Source organism: Physella acuta, unplaced genomic scaffold, assembly GCF_028476545.2.
Source record: "Physella acuta isolate Inbredline_101_S28 unplaced genomic scaffold, ASM2847654v3 ptg000386l, whole genome shotgun sequence".
Lineage (NCBI taxonomy): Eukaryota > Metazoa > Mollusca > Gastropoda > Physidae > Physella > Physella acuta.
This window is the reverse complement of record NW_026731905.1, coordinates 8,519-33,392: the sequence shown is the minus strand read 5'-3', so window position 1 is coordinate 33,392 and position 24,874 is coordinate 8,519. Positions and strand designations below refer to the sequence as shown.

At 39.0% G+C, this 24,874-nt stretch overlaps 1 protein-coding gene across 2 annotated transcripts in view; it reads left to right on the top strand.

Annotated features, from left to right (window-relative positions):
• Nucleotides 1-13,600, top strand: part of LOC131942059 (kinase D-interacting substrate of 220 kDa B) — a 28,016-nt gene extending 14,416 nt beyond the window's left edge. For both annotated transcript variants that reach the window (XM_059301746.1, XM_059301747.1), the window contains 16 exons: nt 17-115; nt 1,106-1,204; nt 1,734-1,911; nt 2,494-2,655; nt 3,691-3,870; nt 4,221-4,389; nt 4,801-4,949; nt 5,353-5,660; nt 6,068-6,172; nt 6,541-6,637; nt 6,918-7,096; nt 7,728-7,953; nt 9,020-9,182; nt 9,444-9,631; nt 10,010-10,359; nt 10,753-13,600. In XM_059301746.1, coding sequence (XP_059157729.1) covers nt 17-115; nt 1,106-1,204; nt 1,734-1,911; nt 2,494-2,655; nt 3,691-3,870; nt 4,221-4,389; nt 4,801-4,949; nt 5,353-5,660; nt 6,068-6,172; nt 6,541-6,637; nt 6,918-7,096; nt 7,728-7,953; nt 9,020-9,182; nt 9,444-9,631; nt 10,010-10,359; nt 10,753-12,576 — 4,476 coding nt within the window. In that variant the 3' untranslated portion in view covers nt 12,577-13,600. The remainder of the gene's footprint in view (nt 1-16; nt 116-1,105; nt 1,205-1,733; nt 1,912-2,493; nt 2,656-3,690; nt 3,871-4,220; nt 4,390-4,800; nt 4,950-5,352; nt 5,661-6,067; nt 6,173-6,540; nt 6,638-6,917; nt 7,097-7,727; nt 7,954-9,019; nt 9,183-9,443; nt 9,632-10,009; nt 10,360-10,752) is intronic.
• Nucleotides 13,601-24,874: the final 11,274 nt, after the last annotated feature.

Genomic DNA, 24,874 nt, shown 5'->3' with positions numbered 1-24,874 from the left:
TACCTGCATGTTTCAGGATGGTAAAACAGCTCTGTACTGCGCAGTAGAGAAAGGATACACAGACATGATCAAGTTGTTGCTGCAGAGCAACCCTGACACTGAGCTGAGCACTAGGGTGAGTTGTTAATGTAGTGGTAGCAGGATGGGCTTGTAAGGTAGCATCTATGAGGGATTATAGTGTGACACGTAGGTAGGCTTGTAATGGGGCTTTTAGACATGCTATATCAGTCTTTTCTCACTTAGCTTGTAATGTAGCTTCTCTGTGGGATTATAGTGTTCCACTTAGGTAGGCTTTTAATGATGTGGCATATAGATAGGGTATATCAGGGTGGGCTTTTCTCATTTGGCTTTTAAAATAGCAACACAGTGGGTTTGTGTAGATGGGCTTTTAAGTTAGTATCAGGCTTGGCTTTTAATGTAGCAGGTGTTTTGTTATTATCATCATAAGCCAGTTGCATATATAAAGTTACAATGGGGGTGGGCTTTTATGTGCAACAATTTGGGCTTTTATCTATGATCAAAGTGTACCAAAGTGTAGGCTTTATGGTAGCATGAGTTGGTTTTTATGTATCATATGAGTGATCTTTTGTGTACCATCTGGGCTTCTTTGAAGCATATGAGTGGGGTTTTATGAAGCATATTAATGGGCTTTTATCTACCACCACAAAGGGCTCTTCTGTAGCATATGAGTTGGTTTTTATATAGCATATAAGTGGGCATTCATGTACCATCAAAATGGGCTTTAATGTACCATCAACATGGGCTTTTATGTAGCAAATGGGTGGGCTTATATGTAGCATCTAGCAGAGCCGTTTATGTCTAGCAGATAGCTGATCATTATTTGGAAAAATGCAGCAATCACATGTGGTCAGTCTAAATAATGATAGGAACTCACTTTGGTGGAGATAGTTCCAGTCCAGGCAAGTCATCTTGTTCATATTTTTTAAATTCCTGGCAACAGTTTTAAAAACTTGTTATATCAAGTTTGATCAAACTGTTAAGTGAAGTGGACTCAGTATCTTTATACCACTAAGGAAAAATTGATTCACTGATTTATTCCTTTCATATTTTTTAACTTTTGTCAATTAAAATGAATTGATTTTAGGATGATGACACGCCTCTGCTGAGAGCAGTTCGCATGAGGAATGAGGAAGCTGTGCGTATGCTGCTGGAAAAAGGTGCCAGGGTTTCAGCTACGGACAAAGTTAGTTTTGATTTATTTTTACAAATTAATCTAGTTGTTATAGGTATTATAGTTGTTTATGGAAAATGTTTCCATTTAAACTTTGTTATTTATATTGTAAACCCTATTAGGCTCTTGTCCTGTTTATGCTACACCTGTAAAGTAAGACTCAGGTTTTCTTGACTGTCTCCCACAAAGTCCTGATCCTATGCCTTGTGTCTATCAAGTACTGTGCCCCTTTACTCTCTGCACAAAGTCCTGATCCTATGCCTTTTATCTGTCAACTCAAGTCCTGTGCCCCTTTACTCTCTGCACAAAGTCCTGGTCCTATGCCTTGTATCTGTCAAGTCCTGTGCCCCTTTACTCTCTGCACAAAGTCCTGGTCCTATGCCTTGTATCTGTCAAGTCCTGTGCCCCTTTACTCTCTGCACAGTCCTGGTCCTATGCCTTGTATCTGTCAAGTCCTGTGTGTCTTTACTCTCTGCACAAAGTCCTGGTCCTATATCTTACATCAGTCAAGTCCTGTTTCTCTTGACTTCCCCCACTCTAGCGTGGCGACACAGCCCTCCACATCGCCATCAGAGCACGCACCAAGAGAATCACTGAGCTGTTGTTGAGGAACCCCAGACACAGCCGCCTGCTGTACAAGATGAACAAGGCAGGGGAGTCCCCCTACAGCATGGATACCTACCACCAGCGGGGGATTCTGCCACAGATATATGGTCATGGTACGTTGTGGGGCTCTGTCGGGGATAACTTAGTGGACACAACTCCTTGTTTAACACCAGCAGCCAGATGTTCCAGTGTTTATCATCTTTAGCATAGTATGATTTTAGCTGTTAAACTTTGGTTCTGTACTGTCCAAATATGGTCATTGCTATGGCCAGATAAAATGTTGTTGCTAGTTAGTTTTTAAGTATACACAGTTTTGTGTGTTAATAATTAGAATGTTAAGTGTTGTTCCTTTATATCTGTGCTGTAAGTGGGAAATGTAATTGGCCAAATAATTAACACTTAATTAATTTTTGATTAATAAAATCTAGATCTGACTCAAGTAAATTAAAATTTTAAAGTTAGCTCCTGAACAGCTACTTCTTATAATCTGTAACTTGATTTAAAATCAATTTTGTTTGAAAATTATATTTTTCTTACGCTAGATTATATAAAAGACATACTTTTGTCAAATTGATGAAAATTATTTATGGTAACCTGAAAAAACTATTTTTGTTGTGTGCATAGGTAACTTTAAACCCACCTATATTTTTGTCCTAGACTACCTAAAAACACCCCTCCATATTTTCCACGACCAGGTAACCTGAACGCCACCGACGCGGAGAACTTGTTAGGGTATGAGATCTACAGCTCAGCCCTGGCTGATATCTTGAGTGAGCCCTGCCTCATCACCCCTATAACCCTGGGGCTCTATGCCAAATGGGGGAGTGGCAAGTCTTTCCTCTTGGATAAACTTAGAGGTTAGGTTCTATTTTTTTTACTGCTGAGACTTGTGATTTTTTTTTCTTTACTGTTGAGACTGTTGTGCAATGAAGATAAACATTTTGAAGCAGTACACTATAAGAAAACACAACTATAGAAGGTTTTTCATATAGTGAAGTTTCCTTTGGTTGTTCATGTCAAAGGTGGTGGGGTCTGAATGAATTATAGCAAAGCCAATCTTGCTATGGGACGGAGTGGTCTAATGGTAGAGAGCTGGACTGCTAACCTGTAAGTCTCGAGTTCGAATCCGGGTTCAATTCAGTAGACCGTCCCTGAGTCAACCCAACTCTGATGGGAACCTAACTCAAGTTAGGGAAAGTAAAGGCGGCTGGGCATAGTGCTGACCACACTATCTCTTCATATGCCGAGGTCACAGAAACAAGTGAACTCTACTTCACTTGCCCTATAGACCATCAGGTTTGAAAAGGGAACTTTACTTTTTTAATCTACCTTGCTAAAGATGGATAGCCATTAGAATACGTTTGTGTTAAGCCTGTTTTAGGATCATCTGTATGCCCTGGAAATTATTCTGTATGTGAGCTATGTTATTACAATTATCTATACAAAAGAAAAAGATGACAGCCACCAAAATCAATATTTTATTAGAAGTGCTGAATGACACACCTATGTATATTAGTAATATCATAACCGTTTTCTCAAATAATCCCTTAATAAAAAAGTTGATGGTTGTTAGAATCTACATGAAACTTATTTTTATGCTGCAATATTTTTAATTCTTACTGTCAAATCGTGAACATTTTCCCTAAAATTTGATGTCAAATAGTGGAGAGGACATAATTCACTTACTTAACATATTCACCTAAACCTTGATGTATTATATAGTGGAGATGACATCATTTACTTACTTAACATTTTCCCAAAAAACTTGATGTCATATATAGTGGAGATGTCATTCACTCAATATTTTCACTATAAACTTGATGTCTTATATAGTGGAGATGACATCATTCACTTACTTAACATTTTCACTATAAACTTGATGTCTCATACAGTGGAGATGACGTCATTCACCCAACAAAACAGTCAAGCTGAGCTCTCCTGGTCTTGGCTGATGGCCTTCCTCCTGCTGGTCATCAACTCCATCCTGGGAGAAACTTTTGGATTAGCTTTTGGCTGGCAGCTGGGTCTAGCAGTGGGTCTAGGACTGGTGCCATTTGAATTTGGATTTATAGGTTAGCACAGACTCATTTTCTGTATGTGAATTATGTACAGGTTAGTGGTGTAATGTGTTCAAGCATACAACTACACATATCACAGTACATCAGGGAAAGTGTAGAAGCCTGTGGATAGTACTAGCGATACTTTAGCTGCATATACCATGCCTTCAGAAACCTACTGGTTTCTAGAACTTCTTTAATCTACATGGAAAATTCAGATAAAAGTTTAAGTAGTAAACTATGGTCTTCACTAGTAATAGCTATTAAATGTATTAAAATTTTTAAAAAATTTACTATTATTAATAAATAACCCTCCCTTTCTGTTGCTTATAGCATGTATTTAAGCCACTTATTTCTGACATCAGGGATGATCATATTTTTAATGAAAAAGTATGATTTGGCTGCTGTCAATCGCATCAGTGTTGCTCTCGGAAGAAAACAAAAGCTACTGCTGCTCTTTCTACGCATGCTTTTCTGTATACCCAAGCAGAAGAAACTAGCAGATAGGCAGTCTGGTGGACTGTTTTCTGTGAGGTGAGTCATTTGGTTGTGTATTCTTGTTCTCTTTTTATGGATAGTATATTAGCAGTGCTTTATCTTTATTACGGTATATTAAGGTGGGCTTTAGTATGCAAGAACTAAGTCATTCAATTAAGTTATTATTACATCAGAATTTCTGCCAAATTTTTTAATGCATTTATTTTATCCAAATACTGAATACCAATGTCCTTAATAGAAACAGAATAACTTTACTCCACTCATGCACCTTATGAGAAGGAATCTGACCCTCTCGTATGTATACATGGTTAAAACAGTTTGGTGCAAATGTTTGTAATACACATATTTTTGTCACATGATTCCTGTGCTGTGATTTGTGCTGAATTAAAATAACTTGTTTATTAACATGTAGTACAATATTTTATGGTCCATATGTTTTGCCTTCAGGTTCCTGTTCTCTGACTGCACTAGACTGACAAGTGTAGGGGGTGAGAAGTCTCTGGCGGCCATGATAGGCACCCTCTGTGAGGCTGTGGAGAAGGAATATGGGATCTTCATTGCCAGACTTTTCAGAGTTTTTAAACCACACATTCACAGTGAGTCCTAATACTCATATTAAAATACAGTTAAATGTAAATGTTTGTGTTAGGTATGCATTTCTCCAGTCTCCTTTTGTATGAGCCTTCTGGTAACAATAGTCCTGTTACTATTCTTCTTTTTTTATTAAAAAAACCAAGCATTAACATTAAAACAATGAAACTTAGCATTACCCTAACATGGCATAATAATAAAAATAGGACATAGTTATAAATATATTTTCTATCTTCATGAATTCTTAATAAATTAGCATATTAAAACAAATATAATATAATAGTCTTTAATCATTATCATATTTTTTAATCATTTTGAATAGCTAAACAAATGAATATGCATTATTATGAATTACAAAGTTTTTTTTTTTTTACAATATTAAAATAAACTTAAATAATTTTGTTTCAGAATCCAGGACCAGTAATTTCAAGTCCATCTGCTGTATACCTTACTTTATCATAGTCATCTTTTTATTGATATGTGTGCAAGTTGGAATAGGGCTAGCTGTGGCCTATGGCATAGAAAAAAGTGCAGTGCTGAATGGTTTCCTCATCGGTTTGGCCAGCATTGTTGGATTGGCCATCGTGGCCAACATGTACACTTGGGGCCAGGCTCTGATGGCCTTGGTGTTCTCTCAGAAGAAGCTGGCCATTCGAGCAGCTGAACATATCAATGAGCTGAAGATGGATGGCTTCATGCAGCACTTGAAGCGAGAGGTGGGCCCAACTTTACATTTTGATCCATAGAGATATTGAAAGGAAGTTAAGGAAACTACCCCACTTGAATAGCTGGGTTTTTGTTGAGCTTTCAAAGATATTGTTTTACTCTAAATTTAGATATTTTATAACAATTTAAAAAAATAATAGTTTAAATGTAAATAGTTTAGATTTAGTCTGTAGGACATCCTTGAGTCCACCCAGCTCTGATGGGTACCTGACTACAATTAGGAAAACAAAGATGGTTTGACATAGTGCTGCGCACACTATCCCCCTGTATGCACAGTTTAGTGAAACAGATGTTGAAGTGATAACCTAAATAACAGTTTCAAATAGATTACATAAATATTATATGAACTTGAATAACTTAAGATATTTGATAAGAGAATAATGTGTATGTATGACAGGTTGATCTAATGAGCAAAATGGTCAACTGCATGGACAGCTTTACAGAAGACCAGACCAGGATGGTGGTTATTGTTGATGGTCTGGACAGCTGTGAGCAGGACAAGGTAGGTCAACATTACACAGTGGCTTGGATCAAAGGGTTCTCAAACAGCTCTGTTCCATAGACCCTGCTTCTACTTAGACGGTGGTCACAGGACCCCATTTTATGGTTTCAAATGCATTGATAGAATCTCTATATTTGTACATGATCTACCTTAGACAAAACTGATCTTGACTTGTTAAGATCTGTGTAGTATTTAAAGTTTTTGTAAACCCAATACTCCTGAAATCAAAATGCAGACTTGATCGCTTGTACTGAATGCAAGTCTTTGGGGGTGGAAATTGCACTCTCTTGCCATAAATTGTAAAATGTTTCTGTATAATGACTTAAACAAATGCACCATCCATGCTGATGTAGTCCAATGTTTGCTAGGTACTCCAAGTCTTGGACACTGTCAAATCTCTGTTCTCTGATGATGGCTCGCCTTTCATTACCATCCTGGCTGTGGATCCACACATCATTATAAAAGGTTGACATTTTTTTTCAAACTCCTCACCTCACCACTTCAATCTATCTTGTTGTAATGTAAGCATTATCTTCTACTTAATTCTAATATAGAAGTCAATTTCCTTCAAAACAATAAAGCATTATATATCAACATTTTATAAGCCACATGACCTTTTGACTCCGACTCAGCCATCTTACACTCACATTCCAGACCATACCTTTACCTACAAGCATTATCCATACCTTAACCTGTACAGTGATACTTTGTCTGCAAGTTAAATGGCAAATTTTGTTTGGTGCAGGTATTGAACAGAATCTGCGCACCTCCTTTCAAGACACCAATGTCAATGGTTTTGATTACCTGAGGAACGTGGTGCACCTGCCATTTTACCTTCAGTCCCAGGGCATGAGGATACAACAGGTGGAGCCAGCCCCCAGTCTGTTTGAAGGTGGAGAAACATCCCCATCTAGGACAACCAGGGTCAGTAGCTTCTCTTCTTGCTTGTTTTACTTTACATTTCTATCTTTGTCAGTAGCTTGTATTCTTGGTTGGTTTATTTTACATCTCTATCTTGGTCAGTAACTTTATTTTCCCTGTCAGTAGCTTGGGTTCTTGGTTTATTTTACATCTCTTTCTTGGTCAGTAACTTTATTTTCCTTAACGTGAATTGGGTACACATCAGAACTGGGTGGACACATAGAGGTTCTAATGCCTGATTTGATCTTGAGAATTTCAGATTAGCAGTCTAGTGCTCTACCAGTAGGCCACGCTGTCCCCTTTTGTTACAGTAGCAAAAAAAAACAACTTTATTTACTCTATTACTTTAGAGCATTTATGTATATTTTCTTATGTTTAGGGCATTTAAAAGCTTGTCATTATAAAACTTTTATATTTGTGTTATTAGAATTTAAATTGAAACATTTATGTTATCTATTTCATCTGAAATGGATTGTTAATGAAACTGAAAGTGTTTGTCAGCAAGACACTTTAGTGATGCTCATCAAAACAATAGACTTGGGATATTTTTTGAGTCCAGTTTTGAATTAATATGTTACACTACCTTTGCCTGAAGCTGTCTTGTAATCACCCAACTAAATCCTCTGTTTCTCAGCAAGACTCTGTCCTCACAAGTGTCAGCAGTGACACCAAGTCAGGCCGCAAGGCGTCGCGTGCCATGGGGTCAAGTCACATGGTGGGTGGCAGCCTGTCTGGGTCCATCCCTGGCATGATCTACGCCAGTTCATTTGACTTGACCACCACGCTGGCCAAGAACGATTACTTCAGTGACATCAACCCGCGCAGCATGAGAAGATTGATGAACATTGTGGCTGTCACTGGTAAAATATTATTTTAATTGTGGCTAGTTTAGAAATTAGTACTCATCTAACTCCACCACATGATAAGATTGATGATAGTGGTTGTCATTGTTAAAATATTTTTTATTGTGGCTAGTTTAGAGCTAAGTGCATCTAACTCTACCACATGACAAGGTTGATGATAGTGGTTGTCATTGGTAAAACATTTTTTTATTCCTGTGTGGTATACAACACAAGTGTACCTAAACCTAACCTTTTAGCATGGAAAGTTGAAGATGGGGTTTGTCCCATGCAAATAAATTTTAAAATTTCCATCTGGTTTAGAACGAAGTACACCCAACCCTAACTCAAACGCATCAGTTTAATGAACAGCTCGGCTTTCACTGATAGTTAAAGTATTACATTGAATTCATCCAGTTTTAGATCCTAACAAAATAACAAAATGGTTCCTTTGTTTCTGTCTGAAACATATTAAAGAAGTGATGCCTAACCTTAAATTGGGCTGGATGTTATTTCCCATGAGAGAGATGGACAGTTAATTTTATATTTGTTTTGTTAGTATGAGTTTCTCTTTAGGCCTCTAATACATGACTCAGACATAAATCATTAATTTGTGAACTAAATGTTTTTATAAGCACTCTAGATAAGTTACATAAATCTAGCTCAGGTGGATATAATAATTTTGCTCAACTTTCTCCTTACATTGAGGGATGGTCATAATTTTCAGTAAAATATACTTCTTTGTATGAATTTTATTTAAAAGTGTATTTATATAAACAAGAAAATTTTATATGTGCTTTAAAAGAAGATTGTGACAAAACAGGACTGGTACCTGTTATATACCAGAACATTGTTATTTAAGTTTTAAAGTAAATTGTAGCTAAACAGTACAAGCACCTGTTATGTTGAAGGATGATTTCTGTATAACTTGGTTACTAAGTGATGGCTGAGTGAGTGGTGTATTTGTTATTGTACTGATCTAGTTTCTACCGCTTCAACAGCACGTTTACTGAGGAATTACAACATAGATTTTAAGTGGTGTGGTGTATTTGTTATTGTACTAATCTAGTTTCTATCACTTCAACAGCGCGTTTACTGAGGGCTTACAACATAGACTTTAAGTGGCACAGACTGGCCGCCTGGATCAATCTTATAGAACAATGGCCCTACCGTCTGTCTTGGATTATTTATTACTTCGAGGAAGCTGACGTGGTTGAAAACTCTTCATCTTTGTATTCACTATATAAACGGTAAGTAATAACTTGTCATCCCATATGACAATATTTTTAGCAGTTTAAAATTCTGTATTCTATTGTAATGATTTTTTTAAATTGTATGGACTGTTTTTAATTAGAAATTATTAAATTTTAAAAATTTGTTGTTTTCTTTTACTTTAAAATCTCTAATATTTTAAAAAAAATCAATTTTTGTTATAGGTACTGTTTAAACTAAATTTTAAATGCAGTAATATTTATTACTGTTATTTCTTTTACTTTCTGTTCCCATTTAAGCATTGCCCCTAGCATTCCATCCTCCAAAGAGCAGGACCCTCTGTTAGAGATTGACAGAAATGTGAGAAAACTGGAGGCCAGTTTGACCTCAAAATCTGGCAACTTTCCACTTTTAAATGTGGCTGATCTGAAGAAATTCCTCCCTTGTACAATCAACTTGGATCCTTATCTCAGGAAACTTATTCGAGGTTTTATTTTTTTTATTTTCCTTGTATTCAATCTGTTATACTTTACCACTTTATCTGATATGCTTCATTGAAAAAATTCATAAGATAATAATAAATACTTATTGAAGTTTATATTTATTATATTGTTTAATAATTAAAATTGCTTTTTATAAGTTAGAATAATTTTTAATTTTCTGTGAAACAACATTATAATAATATATATATTATAATAATATTATGTGAATAAATATTATTATAAAAAATATATATATTATAATACTATTATGTGAATAAATATTATTTTTATTTTATTGACATAAATTTTACCAAAGCATTTCATATCTTTACATTTCTTATCTGTACATTTCTTATCAATCTCCCATCTATTTACAATTCCAGAAACCCAACATAACATAGAGAGGCACCAGGCAGAGTTGGCCACTTTAGGGGGTGTCTTCCCCCCTCCACCCCCCTCAATGTCCACTAACCTCCTCAGAGATCTGAACCACGAGCGGCCGTCTTTACTCTCCTCCCCCGCCCGCTTCACCTCCAGCCTGCAGCACCCACCCCTGATGTACGGGATGTACGGCCCCCAGCCCACTGTTCCCCTGGCCGCCATGCACAACCCCCACCTGTTGCCGTCCTACCTCCAGGCCCAGCAGATGATGTTGACACAGAGCACCCAGCAGGAGTTAAACAAACAGACCAACAAAGGCAACAATGTTAAGACTCCTAAAGACTTTTTTACTGTGAGTTTTCTTTTACCGTATTTACTTATTAGACTTATTGTTATTTAGCCTCTTTTATCTTATAATATGGTAAATATGTAAATGCTGCTATGATTTTTTTACTATCAATTATTCTGATAAAATATTCTGATAAAAGTAAATTGGCTAAAATAAATAAAGTCTGACAATACATAGAGATTAGTTAACTAACAGTTTATATGTCGTTCAAGCAATTATCAGAGTAAAAAAAGGTAAAGTTCTCTCTCAGACCTGACAGTCTACGGTTCACTTGTTTCTGACCACATTATCCCTTCAAACGCCAAGGTCACAGAAACAAATGAATTATCAGTGCTTATAGTAATTTGTATGTCTAAAATTGAAAACAATTAATATTTTTTTGTTCTAATTTTTCAGAATTATTTTAAGCCGGTTGTGCTATCTAAGTGTTCTGTTGACGACGTCTGTGACCTCTTGTCTCGCCTGAAGGGACTGAGCCCCAAGTGTGTTGGGGAGTACCAGAACAGCATCAGAGAGAACAACGTGTCAGGGCTGGTCCTGGCCATGTGTGACTTGTCTGAGCTCCAGCCGGTCATCAGCATGAGGTTTGGGGACTGGCAGCTCTTCAGGAGCGCCGTCCAGTCTTTAATAGCTGCTGAGACGCAGGGCGGCAGTGACGACGACAGTAAGGCCGACACCTCCGATGTGTCACAAACAATGCAGCAAGTCGGACCAATCACTCACTCGAGCTCCGGGGCCAGCTACAGTGAGCACAGCTCCTCCCTCAACACAAGCAAGGCTTTGTCCAACAGGAGTTTAAGTCTGCAGGAGCCAAGCAGTGCTAACAGGTTCGGGCACAAGACAGAACTGCAGAAGATCAGGGAGAGGAAGATGCGCAGGAATGACAGCATTGTACAGCAGTTGACGTACGAGACAGCCATTCTGAAATCAGCTGTGTCAGGGTTTGTGGAGGAGTCTGAAGAGGAAGATGAGGATGAGGTGGAGGATGATGACGATGAAGAGGAAGAGGAAGTAGATGTTACACAAGTTGCCGTAGAACTGAACAAAGCACCAGAGCCTCTGGAGACAATACAGGAGGGGAAGGAGACCAGACCAACATTTCAGCTGGGTGGGGACAGTCCCAGTGGCAGCCCAGGTAAACAGACAGTGTCATCAAGTCCGCGTGTTGATCACACCTTCACCATATCCAAAGGTTCCAATGGGACTTTGCACAATTTAAATGAGGACGATATTTTAGGCAGTGTTTCTCAGACCATGTCTAGCTCCTCCTGCAGTAGATCGGGTAAAAGTGACATGGATTTAATAGTCTCGGAAGATTTTCCATCGTCGAGCAAGACTCTGACGTGGTCAAAAGATGTTGATGAACGCATCACGTTCTCTGATATTGCTTCGTACATTAAAGTCCTAGACAAGCCAAAGAGCCCTATCACTCCGCAAGGCTCAGGGGAGTTTGTTCCACTCCTGGGCAGTGTTCAAGTCCACCCAACACCCACCGGCTCATCAGAATTTGTACCAGGCTCTAATTTCATGTCCCAGTCCAAGGAAAGTCTATTAGACATGGCCCTGCCTTTGGCCTCAGAACCAGCCCAGCTGCCTATCAGTAGTGTGAAACAACAAAGCCCTCCACAGCGTGTTGCCTTCGCCCCAGACCACTGCCTGGTTACCCAGCACCCCACAGGTACCACTCCCCTCCCCACAAGTGCCACCCCCCACCACCATGACCATATCGGCAACTTAGCCAGAGCTTTAGCCATCGACAAGTCAGACTCGGACTCAACCTCGGAGGCAGAGTTCTCCCCAGCGCACCACGCCACTCTCTCCACAAGCAACGAGTGTCTGGCTAAATCACCCAAAACCCACCACAGGAGCTATTTCCACAGCTACAGTGATGAAGGCAGGAGGGGCTCTGTTGCAAGTAATGACGGTAGACGCAGCTCAATTGTAAGCAGTACCCTGTCTGTAGACAATGCACGGAGAGGATCCATACTTTCATATGATGATGACTACTCTCTAGATTCTGCTCACAGGAGCTCCCTGAGGAGTAATGCCGGTCACGAGGACCTGGTCCAGCATTCGTTCAGCACAATCATTGAGATGAATGCTGCAGCAATGGCGGCTGAGGAGTCAGATTTCCACCACCGGCTAGGGGTCAGATTTGCTAACGTTGACCAGCTGCCGGACAGCGACAGTAACTCACCAGATGTAGAGACCCACGTTTGATGTTGGCCTTGAGCTAGAGCTCAGACCTTAGATGTCATGTTTGCTCTGCATTCAAAGATTGTGTCATCTTTGTTTATTTTTTAGTAAAGATCTTGTTAAATATATGCTGGATATCTATTTAAATTAATAGACCTTATTAAATCTGTATTAAAAAGCTGGTCAGATTGTATTGAAGATAACATGAACTTTGCTATAACATGACCCTGTAGATCATTAAGAAAAATTAGTTCAGGATCTTTTTTCTCTTACTATGGACAATTTACTTTTTTATTGTGTATACACATTTATTATCATCATTTAACTTGTATTTTATATACACAGAAATATTCTTTTTTGAACATCATTGTAATTTTTTTTTACAAAAAAGTAAAAATGCAAATTTACAAGTCAATTTTTATTCCCATTTGTTTTTTTTTTTACATCTAACATCTATCATACTTTTTCTGCGTGTATGGTGTTCAGAAAATGGATTGACATTTTGAAATCTTTACATAATTAAAACAATTAAATTTACAGATAAAAAGGTTTTGCTGTCATTTTAATAGTTTTGGTTGATTTTGGTTCTAACCTTCCTTTTTATTTAGTTCTTACATTTGGTTTTAGAAAACATTTTCATAAGAGCCATCACTGTTATTGAATTGTATTAATAGGATAAGTAAGCAGGAATATATATATATATGGTAACACAATACACAGGACTGTATCAGGTTGTAATCTTTTTATGTTTCATTAAGTAAAAACATGGAGAGATATTGAATACAGTTTTAACATTCAGTAATATTTAATTCCATAAAAATAGTCTAGAATGTTATAAAATAGCTAAGAGCTGTGTTGTTTTTTTTCTTATCTGTCAATGCTGGCATTAAAAATTGTTTGCACAATTGTTTGCACAATTACGGTTAGAGAACTCTAACAGGGATTGCTTTGTCTAGTCTTTGATGTCTCTTTGCCAGTTTACATTTGTTTTGGTACAACAGTACTGAATCCTGCCATGTTTTTTATATCATTTATTTTTTTATTCTTGTTCTTGTACATGCATGAAGTCAATTATTCCTGAAAAACTTTGTGTGGCAGTCGAGTTTTGTATTGCTTGTATTGTAGGTGCCTCTAGGTTTCAGTAACTTACATCTTTCATAAATTATCTATTTGTACTGTGATTGGTTAATTAATTTTCTGTCAAGTATCTTATAAAGTCCATCACTAGCATTCCATTCAACAGCTTTTGATTCTTCCTTACAAAGGGAGACAAATAAACTTATTTAGTTTCACCATCATATCTTGGTATACTATAATGATCAATTTTTGTTTTACTTAAACTGAAGGGCTGAACTGATGTGCTTAAATTTGTAAAACATTTGTTTGTTCAGTCAGCTAATAAAAATTATTTTTAAAATATTTTACTTAAAGGCCTGGTAATGGCAAAATCTTAAAGTTGTTATACACAATTTGTTTTCTAAGCTTAAGGTTCTGTTAAAAAATTATCTAAGACAAGGTTGTTGTTTTTATGTGTTTAAGACTTGATGCTAACAAGTTTTTTGTATTTTGTGTTAAAAAAATTTGGCAACCTTTTTTTACAAAGCTGTCTATAAAGTTTGTTTATTTAAGTCTGCCATGAACCCTGTAGCCTACATATTATTTATTCAAGAGATTTTCTTTGTGTAAACATTTTCATCATGGGCCACTATAGTTGTTGTCTCCTTAAATCTTCTAGTAAGGTAAAAATGATCTAGTTGGTGCTTTGTAATTCTTCTCTAGAACTATACAAAGAAACTCATTTGTGATTTATTCTGTAAGTAAATTATTTTATCTGTTAGTTTTGAATTCCATTTTTAAGGCAAATGGAGTTCATCAATCAATTTAATTACATGTATTCTAAGTTTATTTTAACAATAAATTAAATAATTTCTTAAAGATTTAATGTGTGAGGAGATTTTTATGAAATGGCATATTTACAGTGTTAATGATAAGCAAACTGTTTGTCCTATTTTTTTTTTTATTTTTTTTTTTTAAATTTAAACTTTGGTGATCCTCTTGCCATGTAATCAAGGAATTTAGCCATTGTTGTTAAAAATCAGGCTGTGTTACATATAGAAGGAACCCAATGAACTGCTTAACTGTGTTATTGGTTTGAAGATATAGTTTCCCCACTTGTTGGGTTTTCATTGTAAGCATTTTTTTCTGATAGTCCCTTGCATGACTCCCTGAGACATCAGATACTTTGTTTAAAAATATCACACCAGGTTATATTTTTTAATATAACCTTCAGGGGAAAGAAAGAGCTGATTTGGATGTTGGCCAGATAAATTTCTAACTTTTCAAGTCAATTTGGAAACCAAAACAACAGTTGTACACACATTGTAATTATCAACACAAGCAATAATTTTTATATTGTGTAAACATTACTTTTAAAAGAATGTGTGTTAAAACATTCTGTCTGTGTACATTCATGGCCTTTTTAAAAAAAAACACAGGCAGCTTAATTAAGGACATTGAAAAAAGTAATTCACTTGCCAGTTGGGCTTTAATTTTTTTTATGTGGTTTTAAATGTGTCCATATTAAATTATTAAATTATTACTGTGGTCTGATTGTGTCCTACATTAGGGCATGTTTTATACATGAAACTGTAAGGCCGTATTGTTATATACTACGTGTGATGTACATAATCTAAAGTTTTATAAAGGAGCCCTAGTTTGCTAGAAGGATAATGCAAATTGTTGAAACTATTTATTGCCTGGTTTCTTTTTATGCCCCAAAAAATTACCCACTCAAAGTAATGTTACAATTCCAAGGCAAGTCTTGGAAACCAAATGTATTTTTATTCCTTGTGTTACAAGAATGGTCAAAATATGTACCATAAAAGATTGTTCATTAATTATGATAGGACTAACAGTGTGTTAACTATGTACTTAAAGTATTATGTTTTAGATTTGTGTTAATTTATTACTCTTTGATAAAGCCTGGCTTTAAAAGACAAACATACTTTTTATATGGTTCATTGAAGAGCATTTTTATTTACCAAAAAGCAAGTCACTATTTGATCTTCAGTGTAAATGAGTCAACAAGTGCAACTAGACAAAAATTTAAAAGTTAATATCCCCAAGTTGATGTATATTTTCTTCAAAGAATTGGCTTTTATTTTTCATACTACAACCCACTAAACAGGACTTTGACCCTTTTGAAAAAGTGCTCTTCAGTGTAGAATAGCCTTGGGATGAAATTTTGTGTACTGCCTCTGTAATGGTCTCCACACATTCTGCCAATGATGACTTAGTCAAAGTTTTATCAGCCTAGTTATGGAACTGTTATGGTTGGTCTGTTCAAACATTCCACATCATTTGTAAATAGTCACACACATTTTTTTTGTAACAGGAGATTCTGAGATATTTCTTTCAGGAAAGGGGAGGGGGGGACATATTGGTTGTGTGTTGTAGATTATCTTTCCTTCAATTATTTTTTGCAAAATTATCATTCCATTAGTAATATCCCAAATTAGCAGCGATTAGTGGTTAAGATTGTGTCAGAAATCTGATGAGTACAGGAAATTATTTGACTGTGGTATAGTTAAAGACAGCTGCACTATTTAACTACACCTTCCTAGCGGTGTTGGTGGCTGTATAGCTAAAGACAGCTGCACTATTTAACTACACCTTCCTAGCGGTGTTGGTGGCTGTATAGCTAAAGACAGCTGCATTATTTAACTACACCTTCCTAGTGGTGTTGGTGGCTGTATAGCTAAAGACAGCTGCATTATTTAACTACACCTTCCTAGTGGTGTTGGTGGCTGTATAGCTAAAGACAGCTGCACTATTTAACTACACCTTCCTAGTGGTGTTGGTGGCTGTATAGCTAAAGACAGCTGCATTATTTAACTACACCTTCCTAGTGGTGTTGGTGGCTGTATAGCTAAAGACAGCTGCACTATTTGACTACACCTTCCTGTATACCCCCTTCCTAGCATGACCCTTTACCATTTTTTGTCAAGCCTCTAAACGTTGCCATTGGTTACCAACAAGTTTTCTGAAGACTTCCCACCAATACTAGAAGTGATACAAGTTTTCTATTTATATCTACAGCCTTCCTACTATGTTAACAAAAAATACCTACAGCCTTAAAGATGTAAACAAAAATATTGTGTAGCATATTTCTTATGTCTTAAAATATACAATGATTTGTGTAGTATTTAAAAATACTATAGGGCTAAATGGCAATGTTTTTTTTTCTGATATAGAAAAATTAGTCCTTTGTATCTACAGTCATTTTGAAATACATTGTTTTTATTATTGGTAACATACCAAATAGTTTTCATCTTCTAGATCTTTCATCATTTCATAAATTGATTTCATCATTGTTGACATACTAGAAAACAAGAGACAGTCAATGTATTTCTCTAATAGTAATGTTGTCAAAATGTTTGAGTATTTCATGCCAGTAAGCACAGCAGTAAGATAGATGAAGTCTTGTGGAAGACTTTAGTAGATTGTGTCCTGTGTTCTAAAGTTTGAAGTCTACCACAGCAGTAAGATTGATGAAGTCCTGTGGAAGACTTCAGTAGATTGTGTCCTGTGTTCTAAAGTTTGAAGTCTGCCACAGCTGGATGAAATAACCTTAATGGCATATTAACCCTTTTATTGCTGTATAATTTGTATTGATTCAGAGAACAAAAGCCTGTCCTAACTGGCAACAGTAGACTGTTTCATCCTGAACACACTACACACTATAGAAAAGCTTTTATGCTTTTGTTTGCATTAAAAAATAGTTTGTTTCTGGTGTAAATCATTGACCTCTAGTAGCCTACAGGTTGTCTAAATCTTTAGATTCTGTATCACAAAATAGAAAAACTCATGAAACATTATTTGAAAAGTCTTTTTTTTTCTTCCACATTTTAAATCACTATTTATAGTTGCCTTTGGTGTAGAGTTCACATTTATTTAATGCAATTATCATGTAGGTTTTACTTTCGGTGTTACACTGGGTACTTAAAGTGTTACTAGTTCTCAGTCTTACACTGGGTACTTAAAGTGTTAATAGTTCTCAGTGTTACACTGGGTACTTAAAGTGTTAACAGTTCTCAGTGTTCCACTGGGTACTTAAAGTGTTAATAGTTCTCAGTGTTACACTGGGTACTTAAAGTGTTAATAGTTCTCAGTGTTACACTGGGTACTTAAAGTGTTAATACTTCTCAGTGTTACACTGGGTACTTAAAGTGTTAATACTTCTCAGTGTTACACTGGGTACTTAAAGTGTTAATACTTCTCAGTGTTACACTGGGTACTTAAAGTGTTAATACTTCTCAGTGTTACACTGGGTACTTAAAGTGTTAATAGTTGGTCACTAGTCAAATGGCAGGTTCAGGCTGGTAGCAGCAGATATTTGGTCACTAACTTGTGCCAGATTTTTGTGAGTGTGCTGTTTGTCAGTTCATTCAGTCAATAAAAAATTCGGAATCTCTTGTGTCGAGTGATTTATTTCCTGTTAGCAGTTTGTTGTGTGAATAAGACTCAAAAGTAACGGGCCTTTTCTTTCATTCCCCCCCCCCCCCCCCCTCCCACATACTCACCCGTGTTAAAACTATAAGCTCGTTTCTAATTGTTTAAATAGTACATCAATATTACAGCCCCAAATATTTTAAACTGTTCTTTTCTTACGTCATGCATTCTATATAAAGGGTCAATTTTGGCCATCAAAATATTTGGGACCCATCTTTTTCCCATCTGAATATTTAGTTATTCTTCCATCCAATACTACCGTTATCAGACTATTTTGCTCACACCAGCAAAATGTCGAGTCAGGCCTGGTCTCATGGTTACACAATCGTGTGCTAGTTTTAAATAATTCATGTGTGGGCGGGACGGTTGAAATAAAACAAACCATTGTGCTGCAACAGTCGTGACATGTGCATTCTGGTGCAGCAATGAGTACAACAAAAACATCAATACAACATTGATACGAACACCTGTTTCATTTTACCAACTGACATTTCTAATTTTAGTCCGCCCTGTCAATGTTTCATGTTACCAACTGACATTTCTAATTTTAGTCCGCCCTGTCAATGTTTCATTTTACCAACTGACATTTTTAGTTTGAGGCCAATGGACATCATGTCAACGTTTTATTTTACCAACTGAAATTTTTAGTTTGAGGCCATCATGTCAACGTTTTATTTAAACCAACTGAAATTTTTAGTGTTTCAATTTTCTACCTCACCGCATATCAAAAATTAAGCCGCCATCTCGTGGTAGGTGAATAACAGACCCACCGAACTAAAGTTTGAGAACCCCTGCCGTAAGCCATACGACACAGCTGATAACACCATAAAACAATACTAATCTTACTGCAACCCCTCCCTCCCTCCCCACCATACATCATGTGATGGGGGGGGGGGGTGCACAGCATAATTAGTCTACACCACCGCTCACCCCCTCCCTCCCTCCCCATCATACCTCATGTGGGGGGATGGGGTACAGCATAATTAGCCTACACAACCGCTCACCCAGGGTAGGTAATCGTTGACAGCAGGACACGGGCTTAGGTTAGGGTTAGGTGTCAGCGCTAACTGCTGTGTTGACTTATCCGCCAGCTCAACGGTTGTGTTGGTGGGTTGTTTTCTTTCGTTCGGTGTGAGGCTTTGATGTGAGGATTAAACGGAGCTCACACACACACACACCAGATCCACTGAGTGGGTGAGTACATATCTCATATTTCATCTCAAATTTTATCTCATATTTTCCTTCACATTTCACCTCATTATTGAATCTTTATTTATTTTTTTGTTCTAATTTCGTTTAGTTTTTATTTCACTAACCTCATTTTATCCCGTATATTATGTTGATTCTTTACAAACATTTCACATTTTACACTCCCAAATTCATGATCCCAGTTGCCTGTAACCGCGTTTCTTCTGTTTTTATATTTTCTTTGTCTGATGTTTATTTAGTGCTACCGGGTTTAACTGCAAGAATTTATCGCTGTATTATACAATTTCACTTTCATTCAAACTAATTACCTCACCTTGACCCACGATTTAATTTGTTACATGAGCGATCAGTGTTACGTTTGTCTTGACACACTAGCGGCCCGGTTGTTTACATTGACACACTAGCGGTCAGTGTACGTTTGTCTTGACACACTAGCGGTCAGTGTTACGTTTGTCTTGACACACTAGCGGTCAGTGTTACGTTTGTCTTGACACACTAGCGGCCCTGTTGTTTACATTGACACACTAGCGGCCCTGTTGTTTACATTGACACACTAGCGGCCCTGTTGTTTACATTGACACACTAGCGCCCCTGTTGTTTAAATTGACACACTAGCGCCCCTGTTGTTTACATTGACACTAGCGCCCCTGTTGTTCACATTGACACACTAGCAGCCCTGTTGTTTACCTTGACACTAGCGGCCCTGTTGTTTACATTGACACACTAGCGGGCCGGTTGGTTGTTTACATTGCGACACTAGCGGCCCAGTTGTTTACATTGACACACTAGCGGCCCGGTTGTTTACATTGACACACTAGCGGTCAGTGTTACGTTTGTCTTGACACACTAGCGGTCAGTGTTACGTTTGTCTTGACACACTAGCGGCCCTGTTGTTTACATTGACACACTAGCGGCCCTGTTGTTTACCTTGACACACTAGCGCCCCTGTTGTTTACATTGACACTAGCGCCCCTGTTGTTCACATTGACACACTAGCAGCCCTGTTGTTTACCTTGACACTAGCGGCCCTGTTGTTTACATTGACACACTAGCGGGCCGGTTGGTTGTTTACATTGCGACACTAGCGGCCCAGTTGTTTACATTGACACACTAGCGGGCCGGTTGGTTGTTTACATTGCGACACTAGCGGCCCAGTTGTTTACATTGAAAAACTAGCGGGCCGGTTGGTTGTTTACATTGAAACACCAGCGGCCCTGTTGTTTACATTGACACACTAGAGGCTTCTGTTGTTTACATTGACACACTAGCGGCCCTGTTGTTTACATTGACACACTAGCGGCCCCTGTTGTTTACATTGACACACCAGCGGCCCTGTTGTTTACATTGACACACTAGCGACCCTGTTTACATTGACACACTAGCGGCCCCTGTTGTTTACATTGACACACGTCTGGCCCTGTTGTTTACCTTGACACACCAGCGGCCCTGTTGTTTACATTGACACGCAAGCGGCCCCTGTGTTATCATTAGCATGAAGCATGACTGTGAACACGAGATCAAGCCAAACGTGTCGCCTCGCTCTAACTTGTCAGCTAACCCCCAGCTGACAACCGTTTTAGGGGCTTTACCCGAGGGCCAGAGCCCATTCATCTAAACAACAAAAAAATCAATTATCTAAAACCTCATCATTAAAAGCAGTCACGTGACAATTTACCCCGCACAGCGTGAGTAGAATGTAGGGAAGTACTCACTAGGATGTAACGCCCATCAATGGGCTTGGTGCACCTGTTTCAGATGAGAATTAACTACGTGTGTCTCACTAGGAAATACACCAGACACAAGTGTGGCTGTTAATTTAAGCCTGCCACCATATGTCAGTCACCAGGAAATAAGCCAGACACCCGTGTCACCACTTACACAAACATAGCACCCGTGTCACCACTTATTCACATTGCATCCGTGTGTCACCACTTACACAAACATAGCACCAGTGTCACCACTTACACAAACATAGCACCAGTGTCACCACTTATTCACATTGCATCCGTGTGTCACCACTTACACAAACATAGCACCAGTGTCACCACTTATTCACATTGCATCCGTGTGTCACCACTTACACAAACATACCACCCGTGTGTCACCACATACACAAACATAGCCCTCGTGTTTCACCACTTACACAAACATAGCACCCGTGTCACCACTTACACAAACATAGCACCCGTGTCACCACTTATTCGCATTGCATCCGTGTGTCACCACTTACACAAACATAGCACCCGTGTCACCAGCAAATAAACTGGCACGTGTGTTACCACCAAACAAACCTGATACCCGTGTCACCGTTAGACAAACCTATCACCTATGTCACCACTTAGACAAACCTGACTTACGTGCCACCACTTAGACAAACCTGACACATGTGTCACCAGTTAAAAAAACATGTCACCTATGTCACAACTTAGATTAGCCTGACTTATGTGTCACCAGTTAGATAAACCTGACTTACGTGTCACCACTTTGATAAACCTTACTTACGTGTCACCAGTTAGATAAACCTAACCCACGTGTCATCACCAAAACAAACCTGACACCTGTGTCACCACCAAAACAAACCTGACACCTGTGAATGTGATGAGACTATCACAACTCCCTGTACCTGTGAACAGGTGACCACACCATTGTTGACATTCGTGTTCAGGTTGCCCATGGTGAGCCAGCCTATTGATCACGTGATCAATAGTTTGGTGCCCCGTGGTTGCACTTCTATCTGGTCATGGATGGCTGGATTTACTTGCATCGTTTTGTATCTTCAGACTCACATTTGTTAACGTGGGTGGGAGGGGGGGGGGGCGTTTAGGGGGCGTCCAAAATCATGGTACACGCCTGGGGTAGGGATACAGCTCTGACAATGTGCTACGCGTAGTAGGGGGGGGGTGTAAGAAATGTGACGTAGTGTATATTTCGAATAATATAAGAAAAGGAAGTATAACAGAAATTTATTTACTTAAGAATCATGGCTATTTGACGGGGTGGGGGTGGGCCAGGAACTCACGACAGCTGTAGTTAGCAGCCCATACCACAAAAGGAATACCTGTTGACACTGATCACGGGGGAGTGTGATGTCATTTTAAATTGGTGGGTTGACTTTTTATGACGACTGAGGTAGAAATCGCCAAAGTTGCGTGGATGACCCTTAAGCTGTGTCGTCAAATACTGGGCTCAGTTTGTATCAACCCCAGACCCAGGGGTCAGTTTGTAGCAACCCCAGACCCAGGGGTCAGTTTGTAGCAACCCCAGACCCAGGGGTCAGTTTGTAGCAACCCCAGACCCTGGGGTCAGTTTGTAGCAACCCCAGACCCAGGGGTCAGTTTGTAGCAACCCCAGACCCAGGGGTCAGTTTGTAGCAACCCCAGACCCAGGGGTCAGTTTGTAGCAACCCCAGACCCTGGGGTCAGTTTGTAGCAACCCCAGACCCAGGGGTCAGTTTGTAGCAACCCCAGACCCAGGGGTCAGTTTGTAGCAACCCCAGACCCAGGGGTCAGTTTGTAGCAACCCCAGACCCAGGGGTCAGTTTGTAGCAACCCCAGACCCAGGGGTCAGTTTGTATCAACCCCAGACCCAGGGGTCAGTTTGTATCAACCCCAGACCCAGGGGTCAGTTTGTAGCAACCCCAGACCCAGCCTATCCTAGCTGTACTCTTGTTTGGTCAGAAACCCCCGGTAGCTGAAGTACTCACAGACCAGCTTAGACTGGAACCAACAGAAACTAGAACCAACACAGTGGTACCAACAGACCAGCTTAGACTGGAACCAACAGAAACTAGAACCAACACAGTGGTACCCACAGACCAGCTTAGACTGGAACCAACAGAACCGAGAACCAACACAGTGGTACCCACAGACCAGCTTAGACTGGAACCAACAGAACCGAGAACCAACACGGTGGTATCCACAGACCAGCTTAGACTGGAACCAACAGAACCGAGACCAACACGGTGGTACCCACAGACCAGCTTAGACTGGAACCAACAGAAACTAGAACCAACACAGTGGTACCCACAGACCAGCTTAGACTGGAACCAACAGAAACTAGAACCTACACAGTGGTACCCACAGACCAGCTTAGACTGGAACAAACAGAACCGAGACCAACACAGTGGTACCCACAGACCAGCTTAGACTGGAACCAACAGAGCCGAGAACCAACACGGTGGTACCCACAGACCAGCTTAGACTGGAACCAACAGAACCGAGAACCAACACGGTGGTACCCACAGACCAGCTTAGACTGGAACCAACAGAACCGAGAACCAACACAGTGGTACCCACAGACCAGCTTAGACTGGAACCAACAGAACCGAGAACCAACACGGTGGTACCCACAGACCAGCTTAGACTGGAACCAACAGAACCGAGAACCAACACAGTTGTGGAGCTAATGAGAGCTAACAACACTGGCAGCTAAATACTTGTGGTAATTGTTAACACGACCTTTAACACAGTGACCTTTGTGAGGTGGGGGGGGGGGTGAGGGTGTCAAATGTGGCTTTTGCGGGGGTCAAATGAGCAAGTACTTGGGGGGGATGTTTCCACTTGTGCAACGGTCTAAAGGTGGTCGATGGGCTTTTACTTTAGCCTAACTATGGTCTAGGAATGGTCGATGGGTTTTTACTCTAGCTTAACTATGGTCTAGGGGTGGTTCATGAGTTTTTACTCTAGCTTAACTATGGTCGATGGGTTTTACTCTAGCCTAACTATGGTCGATGGGTTTTTACTCTAGCCTAACTATGGTCTAGGGGTGGTTCATGAGTTTTTACTCTAGCCTAACTATGGTCTAGGGGTGGTCGATGGGTTTTTACTCTAGCCTAACTATGGTCGATGGGTTTTTACTCTAGCTTAACTATGGTCGATGGGTTTTTACTCTAGCCTAACTATGGTCGATGGGTTTTTACTCTAGCCTAACTATGGTCTAGGGGTGGTTCATGAGTTTTTACTCTAGCCTAACTATGGTCTAGGGGTGGTCGATGGGTTTTTACTCTAGCCTAACTATGGTCGATGGGTTTTTACTCTAGCTTAACTATGGTCGATGGGTTTTTACTCTAGCCTAACTATGGTCTAGGAATTGTCGATGGGTTTTTACTCTAGCCTAACTATGGTCTTGAGAAACAGTAGTCAATAGGATTTGACTTAGAACCACGTAGATGGTTATGGATGGGGTCCAAGGCTCTGGTAGCAAATGTTAATGAACAAATTATATGTTGCTGCATACATTATTTAGTCGGTTTCATTTGCTTTGATTCAGCTGGATGTGTCACACACACACACATACACACACACACACACACACACACACACACACACACACACACACACACCGCAGCCACATTTGGCTTCTATAGCACAGGTTCAGTTTAAGCTATCAGAAAAATGCAGTAGGGTGAATGTGTAGATTTGATGCAGCGACTAAAGCAAACAAAAAATTTTGTTAGGTTTTATACACCCGTACAGGCTAGCAAAATTACGACTCATCTTTTTGTTAGGTTTTAGCTTTATACACCCTTCCAAGCAAACAAACTCATGACTAATCTTATTGTTAGGTTTTATACACCCATTCAAGCAAACAAACTCATTAAATT